This window comes from Carassius gibelio, chromosome B10 (genome assembly GCF_023724105.1).
Source record: "Carassius gibelio isolate Cgi1373 ecotype wild population from Czech Republic chromosome B10, carGib1.2-hapl.c, whole genome shotgun sequence".
In the NCBI taxonomy this organism is placed as follows: Eukaryota; Metazoa; Chordata; class Actinopteri; order Cypriniformes; family Cyprinidae; genus Carassius; species Carassius gibelio.
In genome coordinates, this window is record NC_068405.1 from 21,966,923 (window position 1) to 21,980,986 (window position 14,064).

At 39.3% G+C, this 14,064-nt stretch overlaps 3 protein-coding genes across 18 annotated transcripts in view; all 3 read left to right on the forward strand.

Annotated features, from left to right (window-relative positions):
* The window catches only part of LOC127965930 (seizure 6-like protein), a 36,085-nt gene extending 30,557 nt beyond the window's left edge, over window positions 1–5,528 (forward strand). The window contains exons 9-17 of the mRNA XM_052566652.1: window positions 74–212; window positions 415–611; window positions 2,579–2,773; window positions 2,891–3,082; window positions 3,180–3,374; window positions 4,092–4,127; window positions 4,307–4,421; window positions 4,683–4,788; window positions 4,865–5,528. Coding sequence (XP_052422612.1) covers window positions 74–212; window positions 415–611; window positions 2,579–2,773; window positions 2,891–3,082; window positions 3,180–3,374; window positions 4,092–4,127; window positions 4,307–4,421; window positions 4,683–4,788; window positions 4,865–4,894 — 1,205 coding nt within the window. The 3' untranslated portion in view covers window positions 4,895–5,528. The remainder of the gene's footprint in view (window positions 1–73; window positions 213–414; window positions 612–2,578; window positions 2,774–2,890; window positions 3,083–3,179; window positions 3,375–4,091; window positions 4,128–4,306; window positions 4,422–4,682; window positions 4,789–4,864) is intronic.
* Window positions 5,529–5,700: 172 nt separating this feature from the next.
* On the forward strand, window positions 5,701–11,056 carry tpst2 (tyrosylprotein sulfotransferase 2). Its single transcript, XM_052566504.1, has 6 exons — window positions 5,701–5,987; window positions 6,271–6,768; window positions 7,475–7,792; window positions 9,693–9,891; window positions 10,014–10,064; window positions 10,418–11,056. Exons 2-6 carry the CDS (start codon window positions 6,275–6,277, stop codon window positions 10,454–10,456), a joined length of 1,101 nt encoding a protein of 366 aa, XP_052422464.1. The 5' UTR covers window positions 5,701–5,987; window positions 6,271–6,274; the 3' UTR covers window positions 10,457–11,056.
* Window positions 11,057–11,349: 293 nt separating this feature from the next.
* Window positions 11,350–13,366, forward strand: LOC127965811 (polyubiquitin-B). 16 transcript variants are annotated; one of them, XM_052566496.1, is made up of 4 exons: window positions 11,350–11,461; window positions 12,116–12,348; window positions 12,577–12,681; window positions 12,910–13,366. In XM_052566496.1, the coding sequence occupies exons 2-4, from the start codon at window positions 12,123–12,125 to the stop codon at window positions 13,266–13,268; spliced, it is 690 nt and encodes a 229-aa protein (XP_052422456.1). In that variant the 5' UTR covers window positions 11,350–11,461; window positions 12,116–12,122; the 3' UTR covers window positions 13,269–13,366. The 16 variants fall into 16 exon arrangements, with proteins under 16 accessions (XP_052422456.1, XP_052422454.1, XP_052422453.1 ...); XM_052566494.1 differs by having other exon boundaries at window positions 12,116–12,970; window positions 13,199–13,366; XM_052566493.1 differs by having other exon boundaries at window positions 12,116–12,782; window positions 13,011–13,366.
* The last annotated feature ends 698 nt before the right edge of the window (window positions 13,367–14,064 follow it).

The window sequence follows — 14,064 nt, forward strand, 5'->3', positions numbered from 1 at the left end:
AGCGCACAGGGCACAAAACAGTATGAATACGATTGAAATCAATGCGACCCGTGTCTGTGTGTCCTCTCTGCAGCTCTCTGTGGCGGTGACCTGTCCGGCCCCAGCGGCGTTATCCTGTCCCCAAACTGGCCCGAATGGTCCGGGGAGGGCGAGGACTGCAGCTGGAGGATTCACGTCGGCGAGGACAAACGCGTCCTTCTGGACGTGCAGCTGTAAGTCCTTCTGGAACATTCTGTTCTGAAAACAACTGCAAAGTCTGCTGCTTTGGCTGCTTTGCTGGAATCAAACGAAGCCCACAGACCTGCTGGATGCGATGACTCACCCAACCGCCTGAATGACTCGTTCATTTTCTCATTTCCTCCTACACAAACCCCTCACCTCTCGCCCACTGTCTCTTTCTCTCTCTCTCATTAGCTTGAATCTGAGCGACAGTGATATGCTAACCATTTTGGATGGAGATGAGGTCACGACACGTATATTAGGGCAGTTTGTTGGGGGAACCAGCCCGTTTAAGATGTCCTCCTCGACCCCTGACCTCACCGTCACCTTCCACTCAGACCCAGCCGGTCTGGTGTTTGGGAAAGGAGAGGGTTTCATCATCAACTACATGGGTAAGGACACTCGAGCTAATTGCAACCCAGTTAAAACGCATAAATTAGACAAAGTCTCATGCATATTGCACACAGAAATGGCAAGAGTGTTCTCGAAACCTGATTGTCTGGAACTGAAGAGTTTTGTTTGCATAATAAGCAAGATGTCTTTGAGAACACTGAAATACTTCATATTAACCTGCCCATAAACATCATATAGACGTTTTTCCTGAACGTGGAAGTCATGTCTGACTCTTAACTGGAATAATGCTTTGCATTTCCGGTCTCCAGTGTTTCCAGTCAAGTTAGTGTATATTGCGAGCTGATAATCTAATATTAAACCTATTAAAATTTAAAAAAAAATTACAAATAATAAAAAAGAACTAAGGTTCCAATGGAGACCGATCGGAATCACATCCAGTCGGAAGTTAGAGCTCTTTTAATTAAGTTTAAGCTGGAGTATCTATCAGTTTTAGTAATTTTAGTATTTCAATTTAAACATGTTATATTTAAGTTTTTTTTTTTTATTCCATTCAAGTTTAGGTTTACGTTTTCTATCTAATATTTATATTTTGTTTTAATCCAGCTTTATTTAACAAACACAAACAAAGTTTTAACAATAACAACACTGGAGCAGATTTTCTGTTTGTAGTCAAAAAGTCTGGCTAAATGAAATTAGTCCGTCACAGTATAAAAACACATTTCATTTCCCAACTAAAGACAAGCTTTATGCACAAACTTTCAGTCTCTTATGAGTGTCACGAACACACAGAGAGAGTCTCAATGCAACTCTTTCTATTAAAATTACTTCAACCAATCCATTATGTTCTCAAATGGTCGACATGGATTTCAATCAGTGCTTTTTTTTTTTTTTTTTTTGCACAAACCTAACTATTTTCAGCTCCTGAAATCTCCCATCATCCTCTTCTCCTCCTTCTCTCCTGGCTGCCCTCATTCATTCACATTTAGTTTAGTCTCTATACTCTCCCATAGGATACACACACACACAGAGAGAGAGAGAGAGAGAGAGAGCACGTTAGCTTGCAATCTCCAGTAATGGCTTGAACTAAAAAGACAGAGATACTCTTTTTTTTTTTTTTTCGTATAATGATAGACGATTCCCAGCTGAATAAAGGTCACAGACGTACTGTGAATTCACACTGGTGGTCGATTTGCTCTTGATCAAACCGCTCATGAACTGAGTGCATGTGCAATCTAAAGAAACCCCATTAGCACTGCGCTAACAGCGCACAGGAACATCAAGTTATGCTAGGAATAACTGATCTGTTAGAAAACTCTTCTGAATGCCTTTTAAATAAAAAATTCATTTACTCAGGCCTTTTACATTTATTTATGATTTTTTTGCCAACTACAAGAACTGAAATCTTATGAATAAAAGAACTGAAAGTGTCAGAGCTGTGACCTAGCGGTTAGCACACATGCTCCTACACACGTCCGTGTGGGTGAAGCAAGTTCAACTTGACTTTTTGATTCCCGAAAGGCAAAAAAATAACATAAAACTAGATTTTACATTTCCTAAAAATGAGTGCGTGGTGCTTGCTCAAGCATGTGATATTCTGGTCTCCATGAGTCACGTCTCTCCTTTAATATGAGTGAATGGTATCTTTATTATCTGCTATGCAAAAATTGTCCAGTCACTTAGAAGATACAATGACACACCTTTTAAACCATGAGTGTGGTTTTATTATATAAGTTTTATTATAAATATTTATTCATTTATCTTGGCCAGTGGATGAGTGAATGGGAAAGGCCAATATTTTTTGGTATCCTTATTATTTTCTTTTTAATACCAACCTAATTTATATATTATCATTATTTATATATATATTATTATTAATATTATTATTATTATATATATATATATATTGAGGTGAAGTGGTGACAATTTGTTTTGCTATTCTCCTGTATTTATTTCTGTTAATATCTGTTAATAATAAGAGGTTAAATAATTTTGTTCCTTTTTTCAGAGGTGTCACGTAACGACTCGTGTCCAGACCTCCCTGAGATCCAGAACGGCTGGAAGACCACTTCTCACGCGGCGCTGGTGCGTGGAGCTCGTATCACGTATCAGTGCGATCCAGGGTACGACCTGGTGGGCAGTGAAACCCTGACCTGTCAGGTGGACCTGAGCTGGAACACACAGCCTCCGTTCTGTGAGAAGAGTGAGTCCAGCACAGTTGGGTGTCTTCGCTAATTAGAGTCTGAGTAGCTTTTACTTTCAACAGATTCAAATGTCATCCTTCTCAGCTGTGTCTCCTTCTCTCGCTTCCTCTTATTAGTTATGTACTGCACAGACCCTGGACATGTGGAGCACTCCACACGCACACTGTCTGATCCCAAACTCTTGGTTGGCACCACTATCCAGTACAGCTGCATTCCCGGATACATCCTGCAGGGCGGCGCCACTCTCACTTGCTATGGTCGAGAACCCGGCACTCCTGTATGGACGTCTCGCTTGCCTCATTGCATGTGTGAGTTCCCACAAATGTTTTGTCCAAAATGGCTGTATTTTATGTTTCAGCTCTTGTTTAATCCCAATTATTCTTGATTTAATTGCCTTTATATTAGCTGAAGAGTCTGTGTCCTGTGAGAATCCCGGCCTTCCTGACAATGGCTACCAGATCTTGTCTAAAAAGCTTTACCTACCGGGAGAGTCTCTAACTTTTATGTGCTACCAAGACTATGAGCTCATTGGTGAGATGGCCATCAAGTGCATTCTGGGAAATCCGTCTTTTTGGAGTGGTCCATTACCTCTGTGCAGAGGTAAGAATCATTTACACTATTTACTAAACATAAGTTTGTATGAAAATGTACAGGGTCAACCCTTTATACCAAGATTCTTATGTATTTATTTATGTTTTACTATTATTATTATTTATAATAATAATAATTGTATTGTTATTATTACTGTTGTACTTTTTTTTACTTAATTATTGTACTTCTCATTCCCAACAATTACTGTTCTAACTGAGCTTTTCTTTTCAAAACATTTTCAAATGTATTTAATGATTATACAATGAGTGTATTTTTAGATTTCAAAGGTAAATAATGTTTTTGACTATTCACTAAATTTTTATTATTCAGCTTCATTAACAGATATTTAGTTTCCAAAGGTTGTTACCTCCAAATTAGTTTTTAAATAATGTTAATTTATACATTAAATATATTCTAAGAATACTTAATTAAATGTCTCTCATGCAGCTTTATTAGGTAGTAATAAATAGTAAAATAAAAAAATAAAAATAAACAGTGAATAAATAAAAAAACACCTTAAAAAATGTTGGATTACCATTACTCAAAACAAAAACAAAAAAACTAAACATTAATATGTATGTGTATGTACCGTGTGTATATATATATATATATATATATATATATATATATATATATATATATATATTGTTTGATTACTTTATAATATTATATATTAAATGCTGAAGTATGTATTAAATGTATTAATTTTTACCTAATATATTTCAGCCAATCATGAATGTTCTAGCAGTCATGCACTAGAGGGTAAGTTTTATTTTTAATGTACTAATTTAAGCAAAGGTTTAGCTTCTTTTTTATATCATATCTTTTATATTGTAAAGTGTCTACCTTTTAATATCACAAGCAGCAAGAGCACATTGTTACTGTATGAGAGTGATTATATATGTATAATGTGGGTGGAAATGAATTATTATCTTGTCTAGTGGCTGAGGCGGCGGCGGACTCTTCTTTTGATGGGGGAAGTATGGCTCTAGCAATATTTATCCTGGTGCTGCTAGTGTCTGTTTTACTGGGCGGAGCCTACATCTATGTCACCAGGTGAGCCGTACACACAGTCTAATGTGAGCACAGCTCTTCACTCTACAATGTTCATGGGCACTTACACATGTTCTGTTTCTGATTTAATAGATCGCTCAAAGCTACTTGTACTAATGAAACGGTGCTTAGAGCCACCGCTTGTGAAATGAGATTGGTTTCTTCATAAAGCATGTAATGGCTTGAAGCGTAATGAGAAAACACCGTGAACCCCAGAACTTGTGCTGTGCTTGAGCCCGACAAACTCTCTTCTCTGTTCCTCAGGTGCCGCTATTATACAAACCTAAGACTTCCTCTGATGTATCCGCATCCCTACAGCCAGATCACCGTGGAAACCGAGTTTGACAACCCTCTCTATGAGACTGGAGGGGTGAGAATCTCAATGGAAATCAAGATCCTCCATAATGCTGACATACATCTCATTTTCCTGTGTTTTTATTGGACAGGATACGAGAGAATATGAGGTGTCCATATGAAGAGGCCTACAGACACGTCCCGTACTGCTCCAGCACTTACAGGAAGTGATGTAAATAGATCCCACTCTCCCCACCTCCACAACCTCCAGGGACAGAGAGGGGCATGAAGGGGAACAGGGCTGTGAAACAGGAAGTACCAGTGCAGAGATCCTTCTAGACTTTACTGTGGTTTTATGATCCGTATTCACAAACACCTGTGTGTGTGTGTGTGTGTGTGTGAGTGACATTACAAGTGAGTGGAAAATAACAAGTGAAGAGTTTGCACAGTGTTCTTTCACCTCAATACGGTGATTTTCGGGACAGTTTGACCCTGGAGTAAGCCCTTCGCTCCGATATAAAGGGGTGGTGGTGGCGCCGTCCCGTGTCTGTCTGTGGCCCGTCCTGCCTGCTGTCATTTTTAAGTCTTTGTACTTAGAGCAGTTTGTAGTGCAGGTTAAAGTAGTATTTTTTTTCCCCTGCAAGTGACGTCCTACTGCAGCAGAGAGCAGATGATGTATTTATTTTGAAGTATATGTGAAATGTTCTCTGCTGATTAATGAATACTTCATTTTGGAGATAAAGAAAAAAAATGTAACTGATTTCTCTAAAGAAATGTGAAAACAAATAAATAAATTCATTTAAATCTTTTCTAACATTGACGTGTCCTGGTTTATTTTAAAAAGAGATAAAAATCATTTATTTTTTTACCCTGTGATGACTGTCCATAGTCTAATGTGTTTCAGAAGCAAATGCAAATGTATGCAAAAGAATTTCCATATATGGGTATGTCAACACAGTCTTATGGAGTGGAAACACCTGGCCTCATACTTGCATGCAAGAGTCGCATTTACTACAGTGCTATCTCATTTCTCAGTCCACCCATTTCCTTTGTTTGATTTATCTTCCTTTGAAAACGAAACGAAACATTTTGATACATGTGTTACCAAAGAATCGACAGCACAAACTGAACACTTCTGAGGGACACAGGAAGAGAGAAAAAGCCACAGTTTGTTGCTGCCAGTAAAGATCTGAACTGATAGTCTGAATGTTTTTAAACTATATTCACCATTTGGCTCCACCGCAGAGCATCGTGCAACGTTCGTTGTTTGTGAAGGTCAGTTAATCGTTTCCTTAATGATTTGTGCTTAATGCAACTCGTTTCATATCACTTTATCAGTGCAATGTCTCTTTCTCGGCTTTACCTGTAGCCTCTATTTGCTGTGCATGTCATGCATGTGGATCCAACCACTTTCACTCTTTTAATGTGCAAAAAAAGAGATTTTTAAAGAATGTGTAATTCAAAGATCAGATCTGATGAATCAAATGAGCTTTGTAAGTAGCCAACAGAGGAAGTGCAGTCACTTCTGTGTTTAAGTTGAATCTTTTTTTCCTCTTAGTGTGATGCGGCTGTCAGTCAAAAGGTCAGTTGTACTCCTGCTTATGCTCTTTGGAGCTTGTTCTCTTTCTACTCTCTATCAAGTGCTGACATGCCCTGGAAAGGTTCCCAGAGCTCATATGGTGTCTATACTGGTTCGAAACTTGAACCAGACACAGTACCGGTACAACCATAACACACCGATAGTGTTTGTGGGTGGCGTTCCACGGTCAGGGACCACCTTGATGCGAGCCATGCTAGATGCCCACCCTGACATCCGCTGCGGGGAGGAGACGCGGGTGATCCCCAGGATACTGTCTCTGCGACACGGCTGGGGGAGGCAGACGGAGGAGCGCTGGGCTCTGGAGGACGAGGGAGTCAGTCAAGAGATGCTGGATGCTGCGACTACAGCGTTTCTGCTGGAGATTATCGCACGGCATGGAGAACCTGCACCACTGCTGTGCAATAAAGACCCCTTTACACTGAAGAGTGCTACTTATCTGTCACACATTTTCCCCAAGTAAGATATTTTTTAGAGGTGCATTCCGGGATTTTAGTTTTATTTTATTTTAAATGCTTTGCACAAAGACAAAAATTTGTAGTACTTCTGCTAATTGTATTTACACTTATTTTAATTTGTGTTCATCAGGGCCTGAAAAAACTTTTAAAATCTTGTTGCTGATACAATCAAAAAGTATTATAAAATAATTTTATTTTATTTTATTTTAAAAGCTTTGTACGAAAACATACATAGTATCATGAAAAATATATTAACACTTGCCATCACTGGGGCCAACATGATTTCTTAAATTGTAAAAAATGTAGTTCTAAAATCTAAAATTAATTATTTCCATTTTTTTATTTTTTATTATTATTTTTGTTATTGTTATTATTTTATTATAATTTATTATATTTTTAAATGTGCATTAGCTCAAATAAAGTAAATTATTATAAATATGTGTGATCCCAAAACCAGTCATTAGTAGGATGGGTATATTGGTATCATAGCCAACAATACATTGTATGGGTCAAAAAATTTTTAATGCAAAAAATCATTAGGATATTAAGTAAAGATCATGTTACATTAAGTTTTTTTAATAAATTTGATGAAAAATTTATTTTCACAATTTTAGATTTTTATGCCCCCAAATCCTTTTGATTTCTAGTTTCTTCCATGATTTTGAGTCATTCTGTCTCGCTCCTCATGCCATCATCTGTTCTTCCAGCTCTAAATTCCTGCTAATGCTCAGAGACGGCCGAGCTTCTGTGCACTCTATGATCTCCAGACGAGTGACAATCTCTGGCTTCAACCTGTCCAGTTACAGGAACTGTCTGACTAAATGGAGCAATGCAATCGAAGTCATGCTCTCCCAGTGTATGGTGGTCGGCCGGAGTCGCTGTATGACTGTCCGCTATGAGGATCTGGTGCTGCAGCCAAGAGCCAACATGAAGCGTGTGCTACACTTTCTGAACTCACCTTGGCATGAAGGAGTGCTTCATCATGAAGAGGCCATCGGGCAGCCAGGAGGGGTATCACTGTCTCGGTAGGGCGAAATTACAAATTGTAAAAATTGTGAATAAAAACAGGATGCAATGATTTGGAAGTATTAAATTTCAATATTTTATTCAGAATACAACATAGATGACATATCAAATGTTTAAACTTAGAAAATGGGTCATTTTAAGGAAAAAATTAATTGATTGTAAATTTCATGGCATCAACACATATAAAAAAAGTTGGGACAAGGCCATGTTTACCTCTGTGTGGCATCCCCTCTTCTTTTTATAACAGTCTGCAAACATCTGGGGACTGAGGAGATAAGTTGCTCAAGTTCAGGAATAGGAATATTGTCCCATTCTTGTCTAAAACAGGCTTCTAGTTCCTCAACTGTCTTAAGTCTTCTTTGTCGCAACTTCCACTTTAAGATGTGCCAAATGTTTTCTGTGGGTAAAAGATCTGGACTGTATGCTTCCCATTTCAGTACCCAGAACCTTCTTCTACGCAGCCATGATGTTGTAATTGATGCAGTATGTGGTCTGGCATTGTGATGCTGGAAAATGCAAGGTCTTCCCTGAAAAAGACGACGTCTGGATGGGAGCATATGTTGTTCTAGAACTTGGATTACCTTTCAGCATTGATGATGCATTTCCAAATTTGTAAGCTGCCCATGCCACACACACTCATGCATCCCCATACCATCAGAGATGCAGGTTTCTGAACTGAGCGTTGATAACAACTTGGGTTGTCCTTGTCCTCTTTAGTCCGGATGACATGGTGTCCCAGTTTTCCCAAAAGAACTTCAAATTTTAATTTGTCTGACCACAGAACAGTTTTCCACTTTGCCACAGTTCTTTTTTAATAAGCCTTGGCCCAGAGAAAATGCCTGTGCTTCTGGATCATGTTTAGATATGGCTTCTTCTATAGAGTTTTAGCCAGCAACGGCGAATGGCACGATGGATTGTGTTCACCAACAATGTTTTCTGGAAGTATTCCTGAGCTCATGTTGTGTTTTCCATTACAGTAGGGCCCGAAGATCACGGGGATCCAGTATGGGTTTCCGGCCTTGACCCTTATGCACAGAAGATTGTTTCAGATTCTCTAAACTTGTGGATGATTTTATGCACTGTAGAAGATGATGATCACTTCAAACTCTTTGCAATGTTTCCCTGAGAAACTCCTTTCTGATATTGCTCCCCTATTTTTCGCCGCAGCATTGGGGGAATTGGTGATCCTCTGCCCATCTTGACTTCTGAGAGACACTGTCACTCTGAGAGGCTCTTTTTATATCCAATCATGTTGCCAATTGACCTAATAAGTTGCAAATTGGTCCTCCAGCTGTTCCTTATATGTACATTTAACTTTTCCGGCATCTTATTGCTACCTGTCCCAACTTTTTTGGAATGTGTACCTCTCATGAAATCCAAAATGAGACAATATTTGGCATGACATTTCAAAATGTCTCACTTTCAACATTTGATATGTTATCTATATTCTATTGTGAATAAAATATTGGTGTATGAGATTTGTCCATTCCTTTTTTACTCACAATTTGTACAGAGTCCCAACTTTTAGGAATCAGGTTTATATATTTAAAGAGATCAATTAAGAGATTTAAAGACACACTGTCTTCTTTCTTCTTCTTTCTTCGATTATATTTAGAATCTTGGTACCCAAACAGTTAATGGTTACCCATTGACTTGTATGGGATTTTTTACCATACTATTAAAGTCAATGGATGCCATGAACTGTTTGGGTACCAAGATTCTTTAGAATATCTTCTTTTGTTTTCAACAGCTAAAAGAAATTCATACAGTTTTGGGACAGCTTGAGGAAGATTAAATGATGACAGCATTTTCATTTTGTGGTGAACTTTTCCTTTAATGTTTTGGTCGCAGGCCTTCCATCGTTTCCTGACCATCCTCACTTTTCACTTTGTTTTTAAGAACCGAACGCTCCACGGATCAAGTGATCAAACCAGTTAACCTGGAAGCCCTCACACGCTGGGTAGGCCACATCCCAGCAGATGTCCAGCAGGACATGGACAGGATTGCACCAATGCTGAGCAGGCTGGGCTACAACCCCAATGCCAATCCACCAGATTATGGTCAACCAGATCAGGAAGTGATCAACAATACTCAAAGGGTATATTCGAACGCAGAATAAGACACAGTGCCTACAATATGCATTTCAATTCAGTCAGTGCAGCTCAAGGATCAGAATTGCTAGTTATTCAGTCATAATTTCTATTTGTCTGTCTTTCCTAGGTACTGCGAGGAGATTTTAAAACTCCCACGAGCCTGAAAAGATGGGCACAAGTAAGTGCATGCTTTTAAGTTGTATCATATACAAAACCGGTTGTACACGATCTACTACATGCCTTCTGTCGTCAAAAGTTTCGATTTGTTTACCAAATAAAAGGCCTTTTCTATAAACCTCCCCCAACTGCATATTTTTGCTCAGTTTAGGCCATTGAATAAAAAAGTATGAGACATCATTGTAAAAATGTTGTAAAAGTTGGTTTAAGAAATTTTTATTTGTTTTGGAGTCATGTTGACTTATCTAATTAAATTACATTATATGTCCCAATGCTTTATGTGGGCACTGTGTAAGACTATATAGGCTACTATTATTAGACTGCATAATGTCCTTCCTTATTTTGAATTGACAGGTATCTCCAAAGTCAGTTTCTAAAGGAGGCAGAAACTGAAGAGAGTCCTACATTGATTGCAGTATGTGCTTGTCAGCCTTGGATAATTCACCACCATTTTGTGCCATACACCGTGAAGGCCTTTCACAAGATACTACAACCTAAATAGGAAATAATAAGAGGCATTGTTTTTATGCAATAGCTGTGGTTAACTTACATGTGGTCTGATTTTGACATTGCCATAGTCTATTATAATAATTAGGCAACTTAATCCTATTAGGCTACCAAATGTTGCAATGCATGGATCGCATTGTTGCACTGATGTCAAAGAAACAATCCTCAGATGGAAACAGGACATAGATTGACAGTTTTATTTCCTGATGCTCTCAGACGAGTATTGTTTACTTTGTTTATCGAATAAATTTTACCATATACCAATTACACTTGACTTCCTGAACACTGTAGTTTTGTATCTCTTGTTTTGGGAAATGAGAAGAGTGTGACGTAGCGCTTAGTGTCGCACTGACTGTATGCTGTTGCTATGTGCCTGGGTGCATTTTCTTGACCTAGATACTAAACTGAGCCATTCTTCTTTTCTTAGTGCCAAAACGCGATGTTTTCTCTCGTTTTTAAAGTGAATTCTTTCAATAAAAATATTCAAATTCAACCAATGTGTTATTTCTAATCATTGTGGCGTATTTGTTTTTATCTCGAAACATATGATCAGCGCTCGCCCTGTGCAGTGTGTCATATCACTCCGCCTGTCCCCAAACCCCCACTAACACAAAATATAAGCCTAAACATCTGTTCTACGTCCACAAAACAAATTTATAAAATGCGCTTTTCTATATCTTCAGCATAACACATGCCGCTGCTTGCCACAGATCTATGTTTTCAAATTAAATGGCTGCAGTTGTTTAAATAGTGCGTTGGGCGTAACGGCGGAAGGATACAACGCGTTCTATATAAATAGCCGGAGCTTTTGTTTTGAGCCGTTATTCGCTCCCTTGACCAGACGAAGAAGACTCACGCATTCCGCTCTCTTCCAGAAAAGAACATTTGTTTGTAAGTATGAAGTAAAGTATACACAAACGACGCCAGTTATAATGCTACTTAAAAACAACACCGTTTCACTTGGTTTGAGGCGTTTGTTGAGTTCTGTAAACGTGTATCTTTGAAAGGGCTAACTCGTTAGCTTCTAATGCTAGTCGACCTGGTCGTTTCTGTTGACTAAATTCGTTCGTTTCTCCAGCTTAATGTGGACGGGTGTTAAAATAACATACACGTGTCTGTTTTGCTCGTTTTCTGTGTTTTTTATTTTTTATTTCTTGTGCGGTGAGGTCGGGGAGTCAATTAATCTGCGCCTATTCTTTCAACTACATCTTTGATCTGTCGACTCTTAGTTAAACGTTTACCTGCTCTAAATAGAACTAATTATTGTCATGTCTTTGTTTTCTACGTTTTGTTCTGTTGTCATTGTTTCTGGCCATTTTCTGAGGTGAAACGTCGCCATTTTGTGTTGAATTTGTTCCTCCCTCACGGCTGTGTCGGCATTAGTCATGGCGTTTGCTGTTCTGCCTCGTTGTGTTTCGCTTTCTTTTGAGGAAACTTCTAGATTCTTAGGCTTTTCTAACAACACTTATAAATAACTAACAACACTTAAATAACTAATTCAACACAAGCATTAAAGTTAACCAATTTGAATATCTTTGTTTTTAGCGTAAAGATGCAGATCTTTGTGAAGACGCTGACTGGCAAGACCATCACCCTTGAGGTTGAGCCCAGCGACACCATTGAGAATGTAAAAGCTAAAATCCAAGACAAGGAAGGCATTCCTCCTGACCAGCAGCGTCTAATCTTCGCTGGCAAGCAGCTGGAAGATGGACGCACCCTCTCTGACTACAACATCCAGAAGGAGTCCACCCTCCATCTGGTGCTCCGTCTGAGAGGAGGTATGCAGATCTTCGTGAAGACGCTGACTGGCAAGACCATCACCCTCGAGGTTGAGCCCAGTGACACCATTGAGAACGTCAAAGCCAAGATCCAGGATAAGGAAGGCATTCCTCCCGACCAGCAGCGTCTGATCTTCGCTGGCAAGCAGCTGGAAGATGGTCGCACCTTGTCTGACTACAACATCCAGAAGGAGTCCACTCTCCATCTGGTGCTCCGTCTGAGAGGAGGTATGCAGATCTTCGTGAAGACGCTGACTGGCAAGACCATCACCCTCGAGGTTGAGCCCAGTGACACCATTGAGAACGTCAAGGCCAAGATCCAGGACAAGGAAGGTATTCCTCCTGACCAGCAGCGTCTGATCTTCGCTGGCAAGCAGCTGGAAGATGGACGCACTTTGTCCGACTACAACATCCAGAAGGAGTCCACTCTTCACCTGGTGCTCCGTCTAAGAGGAGGTATGCAGATCTTTGTGAAAACCTTGACCGGTAAAACCATCACTCTTGAGGTGGAACCAAGTGACACCATTGAGAACGTCAAGGCCAAGATCCAGGACAAGGAAGGCATTCCTCCCGACCAGCAGCGTCTGATCTTCGCTGGCAAGCAGCTGGAAGATGGACGCACCTTGTCCGACTACAACATCCAGAAGGAGTCCACTCTTCACCTGGTGCTCCGTCTAAGAGGAGGTATGCAGATCTTCGTCAAGACGCTGACTGGCAAGACCATCACCCTCGAGGTTGAGCCCAGTGACACCATTGAGAACGTCAAGGCCAAGATCCAGGATAAGGAAGGTATTCCTCCCGACCAGCAGCGTCTGATCTTCGCTGGCAAGCAGCTGGAAGATGGACGCACCTTGTCCGACTACAACATCCAGAAGGAGTCCACCCTCCATCTCGTCCTGCGTCTTCGTGGGGGCAATTAATCTGCTCATTATGTTTAATCTAGAAGTCTTGATTTATCAGACCAATTCCAATTTCCTTTGTTCCTCTTAATCATTGAATAAAGTTATGGCATTCCTGACTCTCGTTCCCTGCCTCGTCTCTGAAATCATTCATAAAATGGTCACTTTAAAATGTTTACATTTGAGGGGCTTTTAAAATATTGGTTTATAGGTATAGAAGTCACTTAATGGTTTAGGTCTAATTTAATTTGAACTTTTGAAGTTTACTCTTATGTTTTAAAACTTGATAGTTCTCTAAGTGTGGTTAAGCTAAAAATATACATTTCAATAAATTTAAAGTGAATGATCTGGAAGCAATGCTAATGTAAAGTGTAGAGGCCATATTTAGTCATAAAGTGCTTGTAAACCCCATAAAGAATTGCTAAAGTCGTAAACATGAAAAAAATAGAAAATTTTAAACGAATATCCCTTTTACAGCTTATGTGGTTTCTAGCATATTGCTCTCACAAAACAAAACCAGGTTGCAGTTATTAAACAAGCCTCTAGATGTCACACCAAGCTCACATGCTTACATTTTTAGGGTGGCTCTTGAGTAAGTCTTCTGTCTTGACGCTTGAGTCATGGTAAATGCAGGTTCCTTAAATCTTAAAATCCTTTTCTATTCCAGAAGTACTTTGTTAAACTACACTGTAAAACATCACCCTTCAGAGACTTGGAAATTGTCTGTTTTGCACAAGAGTTTTTTTTTTTTTTTTTTAAGCCTGTGGTGTATTGGTATGGGGTTAAACAAATCAAACATCAGTTTGTTTTGCCATTT